Source organism: Pleurodeles waltl, chromosome 2_2 (genome assembly GCF_031143425.1).
Source record: "Pleurodeles waltl isolate 20211129_DDA chromosome 2_2, aPleWal1.hap1.20221129, whole genome shotgun sequence".
In the NCBI taxonomy this organism is placed as follows: Eukaryota; Metazoa; Chordata; class Amphibia; order Caudata; family Salamandridae; genus Pleurodeles; species Pleurodeles waltl.
Genome location: NC_090439.1, coordinates 1,131,534,330 through 1,131,559,062, shown reverse-complemented (window position 1 = coordinate 1,131,559,062; position 24,733 = coordinate 1,131,534,330). Strand labels below are relative to the sequence as shown.

General features: G+C 45.4%; 1 protein-coding gene across 1 annotated transcript in view; it reads left to right on the top strand.

The window, feature by feature from the left end:
* The window catches only part of LOC138282944 (protein mono-ADP-ribosyltransferase PARP14-like), a 570,373-nt gene that overhangs the window by 91,904 nt on the left and 453,736 nt on the right, over positions 1 to 24,733 (top strand). Inside the window, exon 4 of the mRNA XM_069221010.1 lies at positions 16,898 to 18,162. Coding sequence (XP_069077111.1) covers positions 16,898 to 18,162 — 1,265 coding nt within the window. The remainder of the gene's footprint in view (positions 1 to 16,897; positions 18,163 to 24,733) is intronic.

The window sequence follows — 24,733 nt, the reverse complement described above, 5'->3', positions numbered from 1 at the left end:
AAGTCCATAAAAGTGAGCTGTAATGTAGACTGTTTGGCCACTGTACATTTCCAGATAACTAAATGTAGGTTTTAGTAGAGCTATCCACGTGCTTGATCCTATAGGTTTTAGTAGAGCTATCCACGTGCTTGATCCTATAGGTTTTAGTAGAGCTATCCACATGCTTGATCCTATAGGTTTTAGTAGAGCTATCCACATGCTAGATCCTATAGGTTTTAGTAGAGCTATCCACATGCTGGATCCTATAGGTTTTAGTAGAGCTATCCACGTGCTTGATCCTATAGGTTTTAGTAGAGCTATCCACATGCTTGATCCTATAGGTTTTAGTAGAGCTATCCACATGCTAGATCCTATAGGTTTTAGTAGAGCTATCCACATGCTGGATCCTATAGGTTTTTGTAGAGCTATCCACATGCTGGATCCTATAGGTTTTAGTAGAGCTATCCACATGTTGGATCCTATAGGTTTTAGTAGAACTATCCACATGTTGGATCCTATAGATGTTAGTAGATCTATCCCTCGTGCAGGATCCTGCAGATTTTAGTAGCTCTATCCCATGTGCACGATTGTACAGGTATTAGTAGAACCAGCACATGTGCTGGATCCTATAGGTTTTAGTAGAGCTATCCACATGCTTGATCCTATAGGTTTTAGTAGAGCTATCCACATGCTAGATCCTATAGGTTTTAGTAGAGCTATCCACATGCTGGATCCTATAGGTTTTAGTAGAGCTATCCACGTGCTTGATCCTATAGGTTTTAGTAGAGCTATCCACATGCTTGATCCTATAGGTTTTAGTAGAGCTATCCACATGCTAGATCCTATAGGTTTTAGTAGAGCTATCCACATGCTGGATCCTATAGGTTTTTGTAGAGCTATCCACATGCTGGATCCTATAGGTTTTAGTAGAGCTATCCACATGTTGGATCCTATAGGTTTTAGTAGAACTATCCACATGTTGGATCCTATAGATGTTAGTAGATCTATCCCTCGTGCAGGATCCTGCAGATTTTAGTAGCTCTATCCCATGTGCACGATTGTACAGGTATTAGTAGAACCAGCACATGTGCTGGATCCTATAGGTTTTAGTAGTGCTATCCCAGGTGCTCAATACCCTAGGTTTTAGTAGAGCTATCCCACGTGTTGGAACCTATAGGTTTTAGTAGTGCTATCCCATGTGCTGGGCCTACAGATGTTAGGAGAGCTATCCCACACGCAGGATCCTGTAGTTTTTAGTAGAGTTATCCCATATGCACTATCCTACAGGTTTTGGTAGAAGTATTCCACCCGCACTATCCTACAGGTTTAGTAGAGGTATCCCACATACACTATCCTATCGGGGTTTAATAGAGTTATTCCACATGCATTATCCTACAGGTTTTAGTACAGCTATCCCACCTGCTGGATCCTATGGGGCATTTTTGTGGGAGGCTTGCGCTCAGCAGCACAAGCTTTTCAACCATATACATGAGGCCATGCAAAGTTATTTTGCGTGGCTTTTCATGACCTCAAAGAAATGGAGTAAAACAAAACAGAGCAAATCGCTGCATTGCCTTATTCTGAACGAGGGAGGTGTTCCATGGCAGTTGCGCTGGGTTTTCCCATGCAACACCCATGGCTTTTGATGCTGCCCAGATTTACTTAATTATGTAAACCTGGGCCAGCGCCAAAACCTTACGCCTCCCCAGAGTAGACGTAGGCATTGCAGCCTGCGTGAAAAGGTGCATGTACCCTTTCACTGCCATTTACCCTGCACAAGGTCACTTACAAGTCAGCCCTATTGCAGGCCTGAAGACTGAGTGCAGAGTACCTGTGTGTGAGGGCACCCCTGCACTAGCAGAGGTGCCCCCATGACCTCCAGGACCATTTTCCCGGACTTCGTGAGTGCGGGAACCCCATTTTACGGGTGCACTGGATATAGGTCACCACCTATCTCCAGCTCCACAATGGTAACTCCGAATATGGACATGTTTGGTATCAAACATGTAGGAATCATACCCCCATGCTTTTGCAAGCCTTGGTTGTAGGATCCCATGTACTCTGAGGGCTCCTTAGTGGATCCCAAGTGCTGCCATTACAGCCTTCTGAAGGTTTCCAGGCAGCCCCAGCTGCTGCCACCTCCCAAACAGGTTTCTGCCCTCCTATTGCTAGAGCAGCTCGAGCCCAGGAATTAATAACAAAGGATTTCCTTTGTGAGGGGGGTGTTACAACCTCTGCCTTTGGAAATAGGTATTACAGGCTTGGGAGGGGTAGCCTCCCCAGTCCACTGAAAATGCTTTGAAGGGCACAATTTGGTGCCCTCCTTGCACAATCTAGCCTTCACTGTTGCAGAGACCCCCAGTCCCTGCCCTGGTGTGAAAGTGGACAAAGGAAAGGGGAGTGATCACTCCCCTATCCATCACCACCCCAGGGGTGGTGATCAGAGCTCCACCAGAGTGTCCCTGGGTTTTGCCATCTTGAATTCAAGGTTGGCAGGGAACTCTGGGAGCATCTGAGTGGCCAGTGCCAGCAGGTGATGTCAAAGCCCTCCCCTGATAGGTGACCAATCCCCCTTTCAGGGCTATTTAGGGTCTCTCTTTTGGGTGGTTCTTAAGATTTGGATTGCAAGACTCCAGCAGGAATCCTCAGCATCCTTTACTTCACCTTCTTACTGAAGAAACTGCATCCAGACCCTCCAGGAACTCTACAAACTGCAACAAAGAAGCAAAGATGACTTCTGCAACATTGTAACTTCAGCTCCTGCCAGCAACTGCAACTGCAACTGTTTCCAGGTCCTCCGAGGACGGCCTGTCTTCAGCCTGCACCAGAAGAACAAAGGAATCTCCCTTGAAGTGAAGGAGTCACATCCCTGCTTCAGCAGACACCCCTCTGCAGCGATGACAGGTGGCTTGGGTCCCCTCTCCCGATGAAGTACGTGGATCTAGTATCACGGGTGGTGGACTCAAGTGGTCCCGATGGTCCTGATGTCCTACTGTCCAACTTTGGTGGAGGTAAGAGCTTTCCTCCCCATGAAAGACAGTACCCCCTTGCACCGCATGTTTTGCAGTTTCCAAGGCTTGTTAGTGTCATTCCACGAAATCCTTCATGCACCGTGCAGCTCCAGCCCCCAGCACTCTATCCTGTGACGCACAGCTTCCTGAGTGGTTCTCGGGTGGCGTGGGATCCCTTTGTGTAGTGCTGCGTGGGCCTCCTTTTGCACCTTCTTTGTCCCCGTGCTGTGGGACTCCTCTGCATGCTGCCTGGTCTTCTGAAGGCTCTCTGAGTTGCTGAGAGCCCCCTCTGAATCTTCCTCCTCGGTAGTAGAGTCCACCAGGTCCCTCCTGGTTCTGAGCGAAGCCATTTTCTGCTAACCATGAGTTTTGCGTGTGCCAAGGCATGTTGGTGGAAACCTGCGATGCAAACCAAGCTCTAATCTACCATCCATCGTGGGACATCATCTGCACCAACCAGGAACCGGAATCCATCTTCTTAGGTGCAGTACTGACTGTTCTTATTCACCGGTGGTTATTCTTTTGCACCTTCATCCGGGTTCAGAGGGGCTCCTGTTCTCCCTGGACTCTTTTGTGCTTCTTGGACTTGTTCCTCTTCTTCCAAATGTTGTCAGGCCCAGGATTCCACTGTTGGTGTCTTGCAGTCTCTTCTGGTTCTTGCATAATCTTTTTCGTGTTTCTGTGTGTTCTTGGAAAGTTACTCCTGCTTTCCTGGGCTCTATTACTTACCTTTGGTGTTTTCTAATAATCCCAGCGCCCCTCTACACGCTACACTTGCCTAGGTGGGAAACTGACTTTCACATTCCACTTTCTTAGTATATGATTTGTGTTCCCCAGGCCCATTTTTAACTATTGTGATTTTCACTTATTGCACTGTTTTCCTGCATATTTCCGCATAATAGTGTATATAATTTGTGTATTACTTACCTCCTAATGGAGTATAGTCTCTATGGTATTGTTGGTATTTGTGTCACCTAAATAAAGTACCTTTATTTTTGTAACACTGAGTATTTTCTTTCATGTGTGTGAGTACTGTGACTGTAGTGATAATGCATGAGCTTTGCATGTCTCCTAGTTAGGCCTTGGCTGCTCATCCACACTACCGCTAGAGAGCGTGGCTTCTGGACACTGCCTGCATTTCACTAATAAGGGATAAGTGGACCTGGTATAAGGTGTAATTACCTTAGGTACCCACTTCAAAGCAAGCCAGCCTCCTACACGATCCTCTTGCCATGTACCACGTTATCTGCCGAAATCAGCTTCATGTGGCCAATAGTGGCTTCAAATACCACATACAGGCTCATGTCTCCTGGGTCACTCATCTAATGACCAGATCCTTCCTCATAAGCTCATGTTCCAATCACTCAAAGCCAGGAAGCAGTTCCCTAAGCCTAGAGACAGCCTGAGATCTTCATATGTGTCTTTATACTCCCATGGAATGCCACCAGACCCTCATCCTATGGTACGGACTGTCACAGAGCCCTATATGAACCTTTATACCCCTATCGGATACCTCCAGGCTACGGCTCTATGGTATGGACAGTCTCAGATCCTATATATACCGGTATACCCCTATGAAATACCTCCAGGCCACTGCCCTATGGTATGGACAGCCTCAGATCCCCGTATGTACCTTTATTCCCCTATGGAATACGGCCCCCCTATGCCACAATTTTTTTTAAAAAAAAATACTTACCTGAACTTACCTTAATGTCCCTGGGGTGGGTCCCTCCATCCTTGGGTGTCCTCCTGGGGTGGGCAAGGGTGGCAGGGGGTGTCCCTGGGGGCAGGGGAGGGCACCTCTGGGCTCATTCTGAGCCCACAGGTCCCTTAACGCCTGCCCTGACCCAGGCGCTAAAATCCGGCGCTAATGCAGGTTTTTTAGACCCGCCCACTCCCGGGTGTCATTTTTGCCCGGGAGTATAAATACGACGCATATGCATCGGAGTCATTTTTTAAGACGGGAACGCCTACCTTGCATATCATTAACGCAAGGAAGGTGTTCACGCAAAAAAATGACGCTAACTCCATGAACTTTGGCGCTAGACGCGTCTAACGCCAAAGTATAAATATGGAGTTAGTTTTGCGTCGATTTTGCGTCGAAAAAAACGACGCAAATTCGGCGCAAACGGAGTATAAATATGCCCCTTCATGAAACTTTCCAAAAAAGTGTTGCAGTGATTTTTGTTTTGCATGTAAAGTTTTGGGGTGATCCGTCAAGCGGGCCGAGAAAAAGGGGGGTAAAAACACATTGCTTTTCCCATGTTAATTTCTATAAGATTCTTTAGACACGACTACAGGCCGAACCACTGAATATAATTACACCAAATTTAGCAAAAAGCTTGCTATCGGTGAGCAGATTCCGCTTTTGTTCATTTGGAGTAAATACGTTCAGTAGTTTTTGAGACATTTAGGGAAATTAAAATTTGTATACCTCTGGCCGTGAAGTATTCGCGTACAAAGATGAGCTTGTGCAGGGAAATGCACAGCTTTGATTGGCTGCCAACACATCAAACCAGGAACTGTTGGCAGCCATCTTGGGACTCGGCTGAGCTGAGTCCCAGAAACAAAGTAAAAAGAAACTAAAAAGGGCCAGGGTAAAGACACCCTGACTACTTAGCTCTGGTGGGGGGGAGCAGGGGGTCCAAGAGGGACACACCCAAGTCAAAAAACATTATTATTATTTTTTTTGACACAAGTTCGCAATATTCGCAAATTTGCAGCCAAAAAAAAAAAAACGAGCGGAGGATCCAGAGCTTGTTTTTTTGTAGGACCCTGGGGTGGCCAGGTCCCAAGAGCATTAAAAATGTAGTGTAGAGTGGGCCTTGCACCCGCCCCACAGCTCTGGGGACCACCACCTCCCAGAGCTTTTATTTTTTTTAAATGAAGGGGGGCCCGTGCCCCCCGCTGCCCTTGGGACCGCCACCTCCCCAGGCCTTTCCTTACTTTATATTCGTCCCCCCCTTCCCTGGGGACTGCTACCTCCGCAGGGCTTTCCTTATTTTTTATGCTGGGGAGGCCTGGGCCCCCACCCCCGCTGCCTTGGGGACCACCACCTTCTCAGGGCTTCCCTTATTTTATATTTGGGGGGGCCACGGCCCTCGCTGCCCTGGGGACCGCCCCCTCCCTAGGGCTTTCCTTTTACAATATGTGGATGCCCCCCGCCCACTGCCCTGGGGGCCGCCACCTCCCCAGGGCTTACCTTTTACAGTAAGGGGGGTCCGTGGCCCACCCCTACTGCCCTGGGGACCACCATCCCACTAGGGCAAATATTAAAAAAAAGAAAGGGGGTCCCTTTGGGATCCCCAAGCCCTGGGGACCACCACCCTCCAGGGCTATGTCCTAGTTGGAGGGGGCCGCAACCCCCCCCCATTGGAGCCACTGATGGCCCTGGGGACCGTCACTCCCCAGGGCCAGATCTTGCTATATCCCGGGGTGGCAATAGCAGGTAAAGGACTAAAAAAAAAATGAAGAAAAAAAACATCTACCTCATGGTGAAGGTCGCAGAAGGTCAAAATCATAGAAATTCAGAAGTTATAGTTAGAGTTCTTTCAAGTAACTATAACTTGCGCCTTCGCTATGCAGAGTTAATTACTCCACATGTTATATCATTGATGACATCTTCTATTCCACCTTTCATAATATCACTGCAACATTTGCAATAAAATAATTGATCAGACAACTGTGCATGGCGAAGGCCTGTTTAAAATAAAGGAGGGAGCTGCACTGGCCCCCCTCCTAGGCTTATCTCTCCCCTGGGGACCGCCACCTCCACATGGCTTAATTCTCATATGTGAGGGGGCCACGCAGCACCCCACAGCCCTGGGGACTGCCTCGGCCATGGGGCTTCATTGTAATTGTATGTGTGGGGCACACGGCCCGCCTGCAGCCCCTGGAACCGCCACCTCCCCAGGGCTTAAGTTTTAATAAATGCAGGGGGAGCCGCGCCCCCACCCCCACAGCCTCCGGGACCACCACCACCCGGGGCTTAAATACTTTAGAACGCAGGGTGCTGCATGGGCCCTCCACAAGCCCCAGGGAGCGCCACCTGCCTGGGGCTGTTTAAACTGGAAGGGGGCGGTTCCAAGGGCCAGTCCCTGCTATTTCAAGGGGTGCACACCCCTGCAACACAGCTGTTTGCTGTGGCTTGGCAGGAACTTTGACAGTTCCTGATAAGTCACAGCAAACATCCAACTCATAGTAAGTGAGAGCTGTCAAATAGCGTCCCGTGAGCAGGGATACAGAGGAAACAATTGCTCTCACAGAGAGGGAGCTGCATCTTTAGCAGCTCGCTCTCTGTGACAGCAATGCCAGACCACGTAGGAGATGGGGAGCCGGTTAGGACAGTGGGGGCCTTGAGGCGCCCCCTGTACCCTCACCATGCACTGCTAATTACCCCAGATATTACAGCTCTCATGACAACTGCTATAGAGTCATTAAAAATATAAATTAAACATTAGCAGTCAAAATAATTGAAGAAAAAACTGTGCATGGCGGGGGCACATGTTATAGTTAGCTTTGGAAGCGAGTTATAGTTACTGGAGAGAACTCTAACTATAACTGCTGAATAGCTATGGTTTTGTAAGAGTAAATTTAGAATTTAACTATAACATCCCTGTTACCTTTTTTCAGTGAATATATATATAAATATACAAATATATATATTAACTGGAAAAAAAACAAAGGTTACAAGGACGTTATAGTTAGGAAATAGAATTTAAAAAAACATAGAAATTCACTTAAAACACCAAAGGTTAGAGGAACGTTATGGGTAGGCTCACATTTTAAACTTACCAAACCATAGAAATTCACCTGTTATAGTTAGCGTTATCTAAAATAATTATAACTTGTGCACTAAGGTAACTATAACTCATGCCCCCGCCGTACACAGTTATCTGATCAATAATTTTAGTTCAAATGTTACAGTGTCTTTATCAATCATGTTATCATTGATGTCATGTGTGCTGTATTGGTGGGGTAATTAGCAGTACATGCTGAGGGTGCATAGGTATAGTGGTGTCTTAACAACAACTATGTCCTGTTTAATGATGAGCTGTACGAACGGGAAACATCCTTTATTACGACGTCTTTTTAACGAAGTCGTTTTTTTTTAACAATGACTCCGTTATTTTGTGCCTTAACTATGTATGTTCTGAACAACGAACATGCGTGGTTAAGGTACAAAGAAGGGAGTTGGCGAAGGAGGACGACGCAGGTGACAAGGGGTCGACTAAGGTAAGTGGGGGGTTTTAGGTTTTGGGGTGGGGTTGGGGCGTTTTTGGTTTTGGGGAGGGGGTGGGGGGTCAGGGGGTTTTAGGTTTTGGGGTGGGGTTGCGGGGGGAGGGGCGTTTTTGGTTTTGGGGAAGGGGTGGTGGGTTAGGGGGTTTTAGGTTTTAGGGCGGGGTTGGGGGGGTGGGGCGTTTTTGGTTTTGGGGAGGGGAGGGGGGTCAAGGGGTTTTAGGTTTTGGGGCGGGGTTGGGGGGGTGGGGCGTTTTTGGTTTTGGGGAGGGGGTGGGGGGTCAGGGGGTTTTAGGTTTTGGTTGGGGGGTGGGGCATTTTTGGTTTTGGGGAGGGGTGGGGGTCAGGGGGTTTTAGGTTTTGGGGTGGGGTTGGGGGGGTGGGGTGTTTTTGGTTTTGGGGAGGGGGTGGCGGGTTAGGGGGTTTTAGGTTTTGGGGCGGGGTTGGGGGGGTGGGGTGAGGGATGTAGGGTGAATGGTGCCTATTAGTAATGCTTTTATCAGGAATGCCTTTACAACAAAATATCATTGTTAAGGCATTCGTGGTAAAATCATTAGTAGTAAGAACGAGGTCGGTGTTCTGACCTCGTTGTTAAGGCACTAGTTGTTTTGGAAGTCGGTGTTCCATCGTACAACCGTACGAACAGCTCAGGGGATCGGCAATGGGCACCTGCTTCGCCCCCAGCTATGCAAATTTGCATATGGGCTGGTTGGAGAAGCAGGTGCTCAGAGCCAATTTCCCAGAAGAATGGCATAGCAACATCATTTTTGGACCAGGTATATAAACGACCTGTTTATTATTTAGGGGGATTTGCAAGAAAGTACTAACCTGTTTCCAGAGAAGCTCAATGTAAATGAGTTAAATCTATATTTTAGCTCATTTTAACTATTCCATAAGTGAGACGCAGCTAGTCTTTCTTGATTTAGAACTGTATATTAAAGATCACAAGATACACAGTAGAATGTACAGAAAAACCACTTTGCATAATACAGCTATTGACGCTAACAGTTTACATCCAGTTAATCTTAAGAATAGTATCCCTTACGGCAAAGCACTTCACGCCCGCCGGATCCCCAGTGAAGAGGATGTCAAAGTAGTTCTCGATCAAATGGCCCAAATATTCCTCGAGAGAGGATACACAGAGGAAGTCATCCTGAGGAGTTAAGTCAGTGTGTCAAAGGTAGACAGAGAGCAAGCACTATTTTTAACAAGCATTTGTAATGTAACAGGTCTCGCATTTCTCTGAGTTAGAGCTTTTAGCAGTTGTAAACGCCCAACCAGACTTTTCTTGCCACATTAAGTAGTGAAACCTATCTGTAAAAAGTGCAATTATCTACGTAATCGGCAAAAGTACAATTAACTATGTAACAGGGTAGATGTCATGGAAAGTGCTCGACTTCTGCCAAGCGAGATTGCGCTGCGAACAAAGATAAAAAGTAGTCCACAAGCCGGACGGAAAACAGCGAACCTCGCATGTTTTCAGTACTTGATCGCTGCGCTCGAGGAGGGTTAACCACCAGAAGAGGCATGAGGTATGCATGCCTTCCACTAATAAAAGCAACTAGATTTTAACAAGCAAGCCCACAAACCAATGAAAGACACTGACGTGACATGGACAGGGCTCTGAGCCCTTTTCCAACTCCTAAGGCGTCTCGCAAGCAAAACGCATGCGCAAGCGCATGCGATGCCGGCTCGACACTAAAAGTAATGCAAGTGAGAGGAAATTTGAACATACTAGATGTATTACCCAATACAGCAGTGAACAAGGCACCATACAAAGAATTGTGTAACAAATATTGGTATTTCATGAAAAATTACCCCATTATAGGCCCCTCTCTACCTTCTAAACTAAGCCGTACCTATAAAAGAGCTAGGTCTATGAGAAATGCCCTAGCTAGGTGTTAGAAATGGGGTCTCTGGATGGCAGTCAGTTTGCATTCTATCCAAGCAGGGACACTCACTCTAGTCAGCATAAAGAAGATACACACTTGGATAACCCCTGCTTACCCCCTTGGTAGCTTGGCACAAGCAGTCAGGCTTTTCCCAAAAGCAATGTATAAAGTGTTTGTACCACCACACACAGTGAAAACACCACAAAATGGAAACTGCACCAGTTTAGAAGAATAGCCAATATTTATCTAAGTCAAACAAGACCAAAACGATAGAAATCTGACATACAGAAGTAAAGTTATGAATTTTGCAAGAAGAAGCACAAATGCTGTAGTTTGCTGTTATCACAGCATCGTGACGGAGTTGTTTCCCACAATGTGATGACACTGGCGCCAGTCACAGTCACACAGACCCCCAGTTACACCACCTTGTGAAAAGGGAGAAAACAAGCCGGTGCACGGAGTCGGGGAGCAAGGCGATGCTGGAACTGAGGTGGCGTCAGTTTTGGTGCTGCGGGGTGAAGGATCGGCGGCGTCGGGTCCTTGCTGCAGAGCGGTGGAGTTGAGGCGGCGGCGGTTCGAGGTGTCGGTCCCTTACACTTCTGGCAGGGTCGATGTCTGGTTGGTCAAGACACTGAGGGGCAACCTCACGGGGTTGCGATCACGCCACATGGTCACAAGCGCTGCGACAAGGTCGGGTGTCACGAACGTCGGTGTTACGACACTCCGATATCATGAGATTTTGGGATGTCAGCAGCTGTGTCGATGTTGGACCTGCGTTGTCATTGGGGTTGTCACACTTCAGCGAGGTCCATGGCTTCAGGTGCAGGGGGCGTCGCAGGATTCATGCAGCGGCGTCCTTGCGAAATTGCGCTAAGTCATCTGAAGTCGTTTCATGAGGAATTTCACCTCATTTCACTTCTAGGGGTCCAAGAACTGGAATGGCACCACCTGGAAAGCTAGAGTCCACAGCAAGTGAACTCAGAGACTGGTTGGTGAAGTCAGAACAGGAGGCAAGCTCAATCCAAGCCCTTTGAGATCCATCTCAAGCAGGAATGTGCCACAAAGTCCAGTCTTTGTCCTCTTTCAGGCAGAAGCAGCAACTGCAGGCCAACCCAGCAAAGCACAGGCACAGGCAAAGGGGCACTACTCCTCCTTCAGCTCTTCAGCTCTTCTCCTTGGCAGAGGTTCCTCTTGAATCTTGAAGTAATCTAGAAGTCTGGAATTTTGGGTCCACTACTTACACCCCTTTCTGCCTTTGAAGCTGGCAAACTTCAAAGGAAAGATTCTGTTTTTGACAAGATCCTGCCTTGCCCATTCCTGGCTCCAGGCTAACATCATGGGGTTGGTGACTGCATTGTGTGAGGGCAGGCACAGCCCTTTCAGGTATAAGGGACCACTCCTTCCTCCACTCTAGCCCAGATGGCCCATCAGGATACGCAGGCAACACCCCAGCTCACTTTGTGTCACTGTCTAGTAGAGATTCACAAACAGCCCAACTGTCAGTCTGACCCAGACAGGGAATACACAAGCAGGCAGAATCACAGAATGGTTTATGCAAGAAAGTGCCCACTTTCTAAAAGTGGCAGTTTCAAACTGACAATTAATTTAAAAACCAACCTTACCAAAAGATGTATTTTTAAATTGTGAGTCCAGAGATACTCCATCATATCTCTATCTGCTCCCAAAGGGGAACTGCCCTTAAAAATTATTTAAAGGCAAACCCCATGGTAACATATGAGAGAGATAGACCATGCAACAGTGAAACCCAAATTTGGCAGTATTTCACTGTTAAGACATGTACAAACACACCAGTACATGTCCTACCTTTTACATACACTGCACCCTGCCCAGGGGGCTACCTAGGGCCTATCTTAGGGATATCTTCCATGTATAAAAAAGGAAGGTTTGGACCTGGCAAGTGGGTACACTTGCCAGGTCCAATGGCAGTTTAACACTGCACACACAGACACTGCAGTGGAAGGTCAGAGCCATGCTTACAGGGCTACTCATGTGGGTGGCACAATCAGTGCTGCAGGCCCACTAGTAGCATTTGATTTACAAGCCCTGGGTACCTCTAGTGCACTTTACTAGGGACTTACCAGTAAATCAAATAAGCCAATCATGGAAAAGCCAATTACACATACAATTTACACAGGGAGCACTTGCACTTTAGCACTGGCCAGCAGTGGTAAAGTGCCCAGAGTACCAAAACCAGCAACAACAGAGTCCAGCACACAGTCAAAACATGGGGAGCAGAGGCAAAAAAGACAGAGGAGCAATGGATTATATAAGTGCATCAGCTGCAAAGTATGAGAGTTTAGGGTGAACAAAACATATTTTAAACCCCACCCCCCTTGAACATGCCCCACAACAAATTAAAGGTGCATTTACATGCAAAGCTGATTTTGCTATTTATGTGTTGGAGTGCCCTTGTGGGCTGCAATATGTAGGCAGCACTAAGAATATGTTTCACAAAATAATTCTGCATTATGTAGGGGCAACAAAGCACAAAGATCAAGCATATCCAGTTGCCAGACATTTTACAGATGTCCATGATAATAAAGTTGCAGGCCTCAAATGTTTTGTCATTGACTCAATACCAAAAACCTTAAGGGGTGGTGACAGAGAAAGGGAGTTACGGAAGAAGGAATCTTTAGATTTTTTGAGTCTTGTTTCGAGGCATGTTTATCCAGTATCCTGACTTTTCTTTTTGCCTAGGCATCATGCAAACGTGACCTCTCCACAGAGGCCTAGGCCTCTCTCTGACGATTCGAGGTTCAGGACCTGTTGTGTGACTTGGAAAGGAGCACCAAGTGTACTTTCATAGGAGACAGAGGACTACTGTCCCTTACCAGGGACATTAAGTAAAGCAGTGGTGGAAGCCTTCTGTGTTTTGTGAGTAATAGTGTGACCGATCTTTTTTATGTGAACCAGCAGAGTGCTGACTACGAAATACTAATCTACCCTGTGTGCAGAGGTCTGGAATTGGCCTTGACAATGTGAGCTCCAGGACCTGCTCTGTTACCAAGAAGGATGCATGAACCATGTCCTTAAAGCGAACAGAGCGCTACTGTCCTTGTCCTGGTTGTACCACTTAAGGTTGTGGTGACAGCATATCATGGATGAAGAATCTGTATTGTGACCAGTCCTTTTTCTCTGTGTCACTGAGAGTGCAGTTTGCTAACCCTTCTTGTATGAAGTTCTCCAGTAAAGTGAAACCCAGAATCTTGCACTGACATTCCGTTTGCATGTCAAGTAAATGTGTATAGGCAGTACATGTGCAGTACATTTGTAGTAGTAGGGCTCTGTGTGTTGTGTGACTGTGGTGTAGATTAGCAAAAGATGACCGGAGTGAGGATAACGTCCACAGACATTCTAAGTGTTTTGCCTGTATTCCTGTGGCCTCATTAGCAAAGGACGACCGATTAGTTTTGCCATTTGATGGATTATAGGGGTGGGGATAGGACAGCAGTTTCTGTTGTTGAGGAAGTTTCTAGGAAGGGCCTGCCCCTTTGTTAGACCCTGATTACTTCTCCAGGAAAGCTAATCACAGACCTGAGCAAAGACTTCACATTTCATTGTGTCACTGTTTGGGTATTCCTGCTTAGGGCCTCTCCGACCGCTACCGGCTATGGGAGACATGACTTTGTACAAAGGCTATGTCTGGCGATCAGCCTGGAAAAAGCATTTAAAAAAGAACTGACCCAAGCCAATTATGAAGTCGCAGGCAGTGGAGCCACAAGAGCTGCTGTGCCACGAGGACTGGTGTCAGCACGGACGGCACTTATCCATAGATTAGGCGACATCACCTAAATTCAACATTTCTGCTGAAAAAGTTCAGAGTCTGCCTACCCAGCAGCCTGCCTGCTGAGAGAGGAGAGGAGTGTGACTGGTCCTGCTGGATTAGAGATGGCACAAGAGGAGAAGCATAGCATGTTAAAGCCCCAGAAAAAAGCTGACAATCCTGGACCCTGATCCAGGAGTGACCTGTGCTGTAAATTAGTTCCCTTAGTCTCTCTGCACAGGACATGATTATGTGGCCAGTCAGTCCGCTGTGGGCTGAAGAGACTGGTGCTGCAAACAAAGAGAAGAAATTGCAGTGACCGCCGAAGACAGGAGGCTGCAAGTGCCCTCACAGTCGCCACCAGCGGGAAGTGTGGAAGGCACTCCCCCACTAAGGAAGAGTCAAGCCATGAGGACTGGGCTCCACACTGTGTCCTCTGTACCACCACGACAAACAGGTACAAAGCATGTAGAATGCAGGGCATAGCCTGCGGTACAATAGACTAAGGTAAATGGGCAGGTGCCCACTGGAGACAATTTATTAAAGTAATGATAAAGACACTGTACTGAGTTGCTGCTTGAACCAGTGAGAACATTTTGAGCCATCTTCACCTGTGCTTAACTATCGCGTGATCTCATAGAGGGCTGGGGAATGGTAATAGCAGAATCTCTTAGATAGTAGCCAGGAGAACTAATAACGGGAACTGAGGGGCGGGGGGGGGGGAGCAGTACCTCACTGTTGAAATGCAGTTAAGTACAATCCTTTCCTGTGCAATATACCAATAAGGTTCAGTAGGATTTAGTATTACCGTATTATTAAAGTTCTTTCTTTATGCATTACATAGAAGCTCTGGGCTGGACATTATGTTGAGTTCTGAGCTCTTACCCCAACACTACCTCCATCAAAAGCCTGAGACTACGCACCTCCACTACCCTAGGAGTCAAGTGCAGAAATTGTTGTACTTATCCTCGTTTCTAAAGCCGCAGGAGGACAGAACCCAGGGCACCAGCGGCAAACGCCCTGCCTGCCCTGTTTCCCTCCCAAACGGGGTCTGGCATCAGCCACATGCCATGCTTTTCAATTATTAATTACAATGGGGGGGTAATCCTGTGTCCCTCAGAACCTGGGTATTTAATGATATGTAGCTACACTGGGTTTTGTCCTGGGAAAGAAATGCTACTTTCAATAGCATATACTTTGTCTTATAACTTAGATGTAGCAGGAAATAATTCCAAACACACAAGACTCTGATTGCCTTTGTATATTATCATTCATATAGCGAGGTTTACAGAAAAATAGTTTAAGCAAGGCTGTTTGACAAAGTGAGGTGAAAGTGAAGTGATCAAGCAGTGTGATCAAGTGAGTTTGAACAACACAACAAAAACAACATAAAACAATTAAAGCAATATAGTGAACCTCTGTATAACACCGGTGCATTATATTAATTACAAATGACTTTTGCTGTCTTCAGAATAAACACAGGGCACAACATATATGTATGTATGGTCTACATTATTGTTCTGTAAACCTCGCTATATGAATGATAATATACAAAGGCAATCAGATTCTTGTGTGTTTGAAATCATTTATTGATAGGTCTAAGTTATAAGACAAAGTATATACTATTGAAAGTAGTATGTCTTTCTCCAGTCGGAACCCATTGTAGTTACATATTATGCTTTCAATTAGGCAGTATCTCTTCAAGTTTGACTTCAGGAATATTTGCAGATTGCACACTCAGGGCCTCATTATGAGTTTGGCCAAACTCATTAGGTCAGAAGACTGACACTCCGGTCTTTCGCCCGTTGGCCCTATTATGAGTTTCCCGCTTGGCTAGCGGGCAGAAACAGTGTTTCTACCCACTAGCCCCGTGGGAAACTACCCACAACATTGACGCCGGCTTATTATCAAGCCGGCTGCAATGTTGCAGTGCGTCGGGTGCAACAACACCCATCGTGCTTTTCACTGCTTGTAACTCAGGCAGTGAAAAGCACGACTTGGCTGTCCATGAGGGCCTCGGCACTGCCCATGCCAAGTGCATGGGCAGTGCAGGGACCCCCATGGGGCCCCCAGCACTCCATCTCTGCCAGCCTTTGCATGGCTGTGGATTCCCCATGCAAAAGCTGGCAGACACAGGAGCCGTAATCCCCAGGGTAGCGCTGCCCTGGTGGATTAAGACCGCTGGCACCACCAGACCGTCGGCTGGTGAATAAGTGGCGGTGCCGGCAGTCGGACTGTGGCGCTTTTGCCACGGTCGTAATGTGGCTGTTGGACACCACTTGGACGGTCGCCCGACCGCCACCGAGGGTCTGGCGGTCGAAGGACCACCAGACTCGTAATCAGGGCCTCAGTACCACTTGATGATCATTTGAAATCACTTAAAGAGGTATCTGAATGCAAACAGAAATCTGTAACTTTTTAGCAACCTTACCAACAATTACTACTTCACAAGTATTGTTTGTGTCTCTTTTATTTAAAGTCTGAATAATACAACACATTCAAACAGAGGCACGCTCAAATATTTGCAAGTGTTTGCACTTTTATGCCAGACCAAGTGTCTTTGTCAGTGCTGTTTGAACTGCAATTTTGTTAGGCCTGTTTGAGTGGAGAATACAAACAAAAGCATCACTGTGTCTGATTGAGCTTAGAAAACTGGTATGTTTGGTAAAAATAAACTTGTACCAGGCAAAAGATTTATCCATTCTGGGTAGCCAGCCGGTGCACCAATGGTAAAGCATTGCAAAATTCTGTGACATAAATGGAAGCGAAGAGCTGATCATAGTAAATACATTTGAACTTCCATATCTATTTTGCTCTCATATAAGCGAGTAATTTGTGGCCATTTCAAGTGTTGACTGTGTACTGTCATACACTGGTGCTATCACTAAAAGTCTTCTATTGACAGGACAAGGTCATAGTAAACAGTGATTTCAATTGCTTTGTGCAACTTTTACTCATAAATAACATATTGCCTTTCACTGTTTCCATTATAGAGAATCTTGGAATGTGGGTCAGCGAAGACCCAATATTTATAAAATATCTCATTAAATGTAACACCGCGAAAGAAGACATCTGCAAGAAGATGGAAAGGTTTGGAGGGAAGATGTCTGTGTATCCAAGCTCCCACTCTCTGCTGGTTGTTCCTCTAGCAAACAGGAAAACCTCTAAACAGGAGCTCCTGGTATGGACAGAGACAATGAGTGCAGCTCTAGAGATAACAATTGGTGAATACATCCATGCAGAGGAAGAGCCAACGCTAGTGCATCTTCTCCACAATGACAGAGACTCTCTGTTGGGTCAGTTCACATCTATCAGAGTTCTTAACCAGAGCACAGTGATTGGGCATCAGCAGGATGTAAAAGAGCTTTTGGTGACCTGTAAAGAGCTGACTTTCAAGAGGGAGCTGATAAGAAGAGGGTGGAAGATTATCAACAGGACTTCAGCCTTCATAGTCATTGAATGTTTAAAAAGAGACAGTGGAAGCAGGTACCCAGGGCTGAAGGTTCTTCTGGATGAGCCTCTCTCAGTGCTCCTCCTAGAAGGCCCCAGAGAAGAATACTTTGCGGCCGAAGAGAGATGCAATGAGATTCTGCACAACCTTCTGCTTGCTGATGTCCAGCTGACAATGAATCAGGATTCTTTCCTGAAAACAGTCAATCTTGACAAATTCAACGATGAAGCCTTCTTCTCCAAGGGAGTGTTGGTGGGTCTTGTGTCCAACGATGGGGAATTGAAGCTTCTGGGAGTCAGCACTGAGGAGATCAATTGGGCAAATACTTTACTCCAATGCACCATTCAAGAGTGTTGGGTTGACATACCAGATCCAGCCAGGGCAGTCCTGTTCAGTGAAAAGCCAGCAAATGTCATAGATTGTCTACAGAAAGAACTCAACGAGAAAGAAAAGAAGACTGTTGATGTCCTCCTGTTTCAAGATGCGATGGATCCTTACCGGGTGGCAGTGGTCGGCAGAGAGACAGAAATGCTGAGGGCAAAAGCATTACTGGAAAGGTTTTTTAGTGTGATACAGGAAGAAGTTGTTACCTTGAAGACCCCGGGAGCCTGGCAATATTTGTATGAAGAAGGAAGAGTTTGGTTGAAACACGCTGCCAGAGCTTTCAGTTGTGTGGCAGAACTCCATCTTGGGCAAATGTTTGACCCACTTGACCATGAAAGTCAAGATGACTTATTCCGCCCCCCCACGTCCATCTCATTCATTGAAATACATTCTGTTGTAGTCTCCAGTATTGCACACGTGACGGTAAAACACACATTTATATTTGCCTGCCATTGATGGATAATGGGTGATATTTAAATTGCTGCCTTACATTTACAGGTTTCCCTGATCACTTCTTTCCCTTTCTTATTTACCTAACATGATGGTTGCCCAATGGCAGCCTAAGAAAACCCTTCACAGTTTGAACCCACTTGGCTGCAAAATGACCAATAACCTTCAGAGTTGTGACAGGACAAGATTATACAACTTTAGGGCAAGGCATTTCTTCGTCGCCTCATAACTCTGGAAGGTGGTTTATCTGTGACTATATGTGTGCAAAATGTAAAGCAACTGTTAGACACTAAGGCCTAGATTTACTAAGGAATTGCATTGTTCTTGTGTGACACAAGTCAATGCAACGCAATGCAAGTCCTTAACTGCAATTTACAAAGCCAAGCACGGGCCGCTTTGCATGGCCATGCATGGCTATGTAATGAAAAGTAATGCAACACAGCGGCTTGTGCTGTGTTGCAATGCCTTTCCTTTCTGTAGGCGTTCCATGGGTGGAGCACGGGTGTTCCTGTGCACCCACCCATGGATTTTGACGCAATCCCAGATTTACTAAGGTCAGTAAACCTGGGATTGCTGCAGAATGCTGCACCCTGACCTAGGCATAACGAGGAAAAATATCTTTATTTGTCTTCATTATTTCTTCTTTCTATGCATGTTGCATTCTGCAGCATGCATAGACAGAGGAATATGCCTCTAAATATTTTTTGTGTGCACAAAGGTGTCCCTTCCTGCACAAAAACATCCTGGATATAATGCAGGTACCCTTTCAGTATGATGCAAGGGTGCTTACTTTGGCACAACTCACAGTGCGCCAGGCTTGGAGGCAGCAGAATTCTGCCACATCTTTGTAAATATGGCACATTTCTAATGTCTTCCTTTGATGCAACGCAGCACAGCAAGCACCTCTGTTATGCTGCGTTGCATGAAATCCTAGTAAATCTGCCCTTTACTTCAAGATATCAGCCACAATGTTTATATTAGTGGCCAGCTTTCAGCTAATAGCTCCTTTGCTCTGTTGTATCTTTGTGACCTGGGGATAGGTCTGCAGTGCTAGCAGCAGACTAGGAAGGCTTTTGTACACTCAGCTTGAGGTCCGCCAGGTTACCAAAGGACATGGCCTCCACTGCACTGACATAAGCCTACCCACCAATTTAGATATCCCCTCCAGATAGGTGGGGATTTCTGGGCCTGTGACTTTGCTGAAGGCACTGAAACTTTGACAAGTGGATACCATTTTTGATGCGCCTGCTCAGCAAACCTATTGGTTTTCAGAAAACAAATTGTCAAATTAGGCGTTTTTGTCTTGAAAATGTAAAATCAATGGCTCTGATGTGCAGAGCACTTTCTCCCTGGGAACGTATGGTGATGAGCGATATACCTGCCTGGAAAATACAATGCCTCACATGTCATATTAGGGTGTGGAAATAGAGCGATGGTTGGTCTGCCCTGTCCTACTCTGAAGGCTCACTGGTGGACAGGCAGCAACGTCAAAGGTTTATACTGGTGGAGCCAGTCAAGCTTCTGCCGAGTAAACCCAGAGTGTCCTCTTACTCAAAAGAGAATGGGGGGACTGCTGATTTACAGGCGAGCTCCCACGCCGCCAAACTCTATTGTAATCCCCTAGGTCTGTTATCTCATTCATAAAGCAGTGCCCTGTCTGTAGCCTTATGGAAAGATCTGTTATCTAATGCATGCATGTGTAAAACATGTAGCTTTAAGATAGCTAATCTGATCTGATAGATATGTTGTTATGTCTATTTGTATGGTGCATATACCACCCAGTCCGGTATCCTGGTGCCTGCGATGGGTGGAACTGTCCTGCCTGGAGCCTATTGGAAGAGCCAGGTCTTCAGCTTATTCTGAAATCTGGTGATGGAGCTGATGGCTCAGGTTTAGAAGAAGAGGTTGTTCCAGGCCTTTTGGGCCAGGTAGGAAAGAAAGCAGTCTCCAGCTCTGACTCACAGGATGCACGGACGTGGGTGAGGAGAAGGTTCCATGATCAGAGGAGCCTAGTAAGTGAGTGGAGACTGGATGCAGCTGTTGAGGTTTGTGGGGATTTGCTTGTGTAGTGACTTTCAAGGGTGTCAGGAGGTAGAAGAGGACGCATTTGAGAATCAGGAGCCAGTGAAGGTTGCTAAGATGTTTAGATATGTGAGTGAGGAGAGAGGGTCTGGGTGCTGCATTTTGTGTGATTTGGATTTTTTTAATGTGTTAAGAGATGATACTGACATGCATGGCATTACTGAAGCCGAGGGTGATGACTGATCTGCAGGTGTCTAACGGGAGCCATCTGAACTCATTTATGAGGAGTTTAGGAGTGTGGAAACAGGTGGCGATGATTGTGTTGATTTGATTGGACAACAAGATTTGACCTCTGAGGGCTACCAGGCTGAGGACCAGAGATGTGCCTTTTCTGAATAAGACCACTTCAGTCTTTCTAGTGCTGGGTTTCAGTCAGCTGGTCTTCATCCAATCCACAAACTCTGATATGCACCTGATGCACTTTACCTGGGTTTTCGTAGAATCATTGCAGTGGGAGAGGATGAGCTGGGTGTGGTCTCAAGGCGCTGTACGAATACCACTGTGGATGCCCTCCTGGCTTTTCCCTGTGAGGCACCCACTCCTGGACAGCCCCAGGGTGAAGCGAGGCATCCAAGCGCTCTGAGGGCCGTTGTGGAGATTAAGCAAGCTATTGCCCAGAATTACAGAGTGGGACCCATTAATTAGATTAGGCACCGAGGCGAGAATTATCTGGTCCAAGGGAATTGAGCCCAAGACCAGCTGAGGTGGGAATTGAACCCTGGTCCCGGGCCAGATCTCTGCATCAGGGTCTGCCGCTCTAACCATTGTGCCACACTTCTCCACTTCAGCTCAAGCTCCAGCCAATCTTGCCAACACGTGTTGCATCTGGGGAATCACCCAGTGACTTCATCGGGGATGCAATTACACATATACATCATATTGTATATCTACCATTCTATATCTCTGATATTCTTTTACAGAATAGTCCACCTCCTGTGAAGCAAGTGGGAACCTCTAATGATTTACATCACCTTCTTTCCCCCATTTCCGTGTATTGTGTGACCATAAGACATATGTACATATATATCCATTCTCTTTATATAATGAATCTTATAAGTGATATTTAAGATAAGTTATATTAATTTGAGATAATTTCCTTGTGTACATGCATACACATGTGAGACCCTACTAAATTACCATACTCCCGTATTATGACAGATTGAACACACTACAACAATCACCCATGAAAGGAACCTTTAGATTCATTTTTTTTTTATATATCAAGCTGTTGTCAAGTTTTCATCCTTATTTTATACTCTTTCGCCCATAATTTTCATGTTTTTCAAGTGTTCACGAGTCTCCAAATCTTTTATAAATATTCTCCCCTCATATCTGGGTTCTCTGTAAATATAATCTCTTGTTAACGTCTCCCTTATCATATTGCTCTACATTCCAATCCAGTCCAAATTCCTCACCTTCAGTTACCATGGTCTTCTCCATCTCACCCATTTCTAAATATTGTAACGCGCGCCCACTATACTTTTTGTTCCCATTACCCCTTCTTGCTCTATTTACAACAGAAACTATAAATCAGCTGTCTCTTAGACCTCCTCGGCATATCCTCCTTTAATGTATTTCATTGGTACGTTGTTAAGGTTTAATTAATGCTTGTCAGCTACGCCCTGTTCATGTATACATTCTGTGTCACTTTATCCTCCTCTCTTCACTTCTCACATTTATCCTTACATCACACAACACGTACAGTTCCCTTCATTTCCTCGATTACCGTTCCCACCGCAATGTTTTTTAAAATCCATACTGCATTAATACAAAACCAAACTAAGTTCCGCATTCTCTTGAGCTGTACCCCTCTCAATCGTAATGGAACCTTACTTTGCATCACTGCCCTCATTCCAATCGATCCCCGCCTATCCGAGTGCCCTCCAGGTTGCTGTAGCTCCTCGGTAAACATATCATGATAAGGGAAACTCGCTCTATACCCCCAATATATTTCCCAGTCCACTCACCTGTGTTCGCCAGCCTCCTGTGCAACGAGTACACTTCCTTTTGCTTTATTAGTTTACTCTCTATCTCCTCTGTTTTTATAGTCTCCGTCCCATTGACACAAAAAAGGGACTAGATTCCCGAACTCTCTCAGCCGGCTCACTTCTCAACAGGAAATCTTATTAAAACTGTTGTTCTATGTCCAAGTTCTACGTTACCTGTTACAACTTAGCATCATTGTCCCCATTACGGCCGCACATCCATAATATCCTCTCCTGGTATAATTATAAGCCTTACCTCTTTATTATGATTTCTACACTTTTCATATCTTTACCCTAATTTTCATATATTCCTTCATCTACCCTCAAAATTAAAGACTACCTGTTAATGTGCGTTCTACATGTGTATGCATGTACATTCTTTATCTATAAGAAACACATTTAACCAATCAGATTTTATCATCATTCTGTGATCCGCCACATCAAGCCATTTTGAACTCATATCCAAATACTATATACGTATCATATATTTACACTGTACATTACACATTTTCTAGGTCCCTAGAAAATATTCCAATTCTTGATCCATGTCTAAACCATCTTCCACCGCTGGTAACCTCATAATCCATAGGGATTCTCTTCTTCTCAAATATAATTCTCTGTTACCTCCCCTGGGGTCCAAAGACACATTTTGTAATCCAAAATTATTTAAATTCTGATTAGCATTCTGTGTGTCACATATTCTCATGTGTTGCACAATCGGATACCTTTCATCCCCTTGCTTGATTGCCCTCAGGTGTTCACTGATTCTGACTCTGAGAGGATGAATTGTGCTTCCTAAATATACACGTTCACATTTACATGATATTATATATATTACAAAGTTTGTCCCACAGGTAATATTTATTTGTATTTTAAAACTATGGCCCTTATGAACCGCAAATACTTTTTTCCCATGCCATGCCCATTTACAAACTCCACACTGGCCACATTTAAAGAAACCTTGATTTCGTTCCGTTAGCCAATCCTCTTTTCTTTTACATCTTGGATAACTAGAACATAAAAGATGTTTTAGAGATCTCCCCCTCCGGTATGTAATTTCTGGTCTATTCGTTATACAGTCATCCTGTACCAGATCCTGTCTTAGAATATTCCAGTGAAGTCTCATTACTTTCCTCATAATATTTGTGGTCTCTGTATAGTTTGTGACTAATCTAATCCTATCCCTGTCTCTGTCCTTTACTTTAGTATCCCGGGACATTAAAGTCTCTTCCCTAGTTACCCGCCTAACCCTCTTTTGCGCATTCTTGATCACACGTGTTTGGTAACCCCTTTGTTCAAAGCGCTGACCCATATCCTGTATACACTCATCAAAATCTTCATTCCTACTACAATTCCGTCTCGCCCTTATCATTTCCCCACAGGGGATCGCATGAATCTGGTGCTTCGGGTGTGCACTTGAGGCATGTAAAATAGCATTTCATGAAGTCAGTTTCCTGTATAACCGGCTTTGAATCCTGTTGTCCCCAATGAAAAGTTCAATGTCCAGAAATTCTGTTTTCTCCATACTGTATTGATAAGTAAATCTAATATTTGCGTCATTTCCATTCAGATAATTACAAAATTCCATCAGTTGTTCTATAGTACCTATCCATATCATGAAACAATCATCTATGTATCGTCCCCAATATAGGATATATGTCTGCAAGTCACTGCCCCAGGTCCCCAGATCCACTTCTCCTCAAACCATCCCATAAAGAGATTCACATAAGAAGGAGAGAACCTGGAGCCCATTGCTACTCCCTGCTTTTGTCTATACCATTTTTTGTTGAATAGAAATACGTTCTGGTTCAAAATCAAATCTACCATATTCACAATCATAACTGTGTGTTCTAATAGACTAGCCGACCTTCTGTGTATCATGTGTTTCAATGCTTTCAAGCCCACTTCATGTCTTATACTTGTATATAGTAACACCTCATCTAAAGTCACTAAAATCATACCACCTTCCCATTGTATGTCTCCCAATAGGCTCAAGAGGTGCTTTGTGTCTTTAATTTAAGATGGTAAGTTCGCTACTAAAGGTTGTAGAAATATATCCACAAATTCTGATAGCCTCTCTGTTGGCCCTCCAATCCCAGAAACTATTGGTCTGCCTTGAGGAAAGGGGAGATTTTTATGGATTTTTGGGAGAGTATAGAGGCATGGAAATCTTGGTCGATCCACCTTCAAATAGGTATACTCATTATCATCTAATAGACCCTGTTGGTACCATGTTTTCAATAGGTTATTAATCGTATCTGTTAGACTACTAATAGGATTAAATGTGAGGCTCTTATAACAATCTTCATCACTTAGTTGTCTGTATATCTAATTATCATAGTCCACCCGATTCATTACCACAATATTCCCTCCTTTGTCGGGTTGACTAATGATAATGCCCTCATCCTCCTGCAACAGTTTCAGTGCCTGCCATTCCCCATGACTTAAATTACTCCTGATGTTTTTAGCCATCTTTT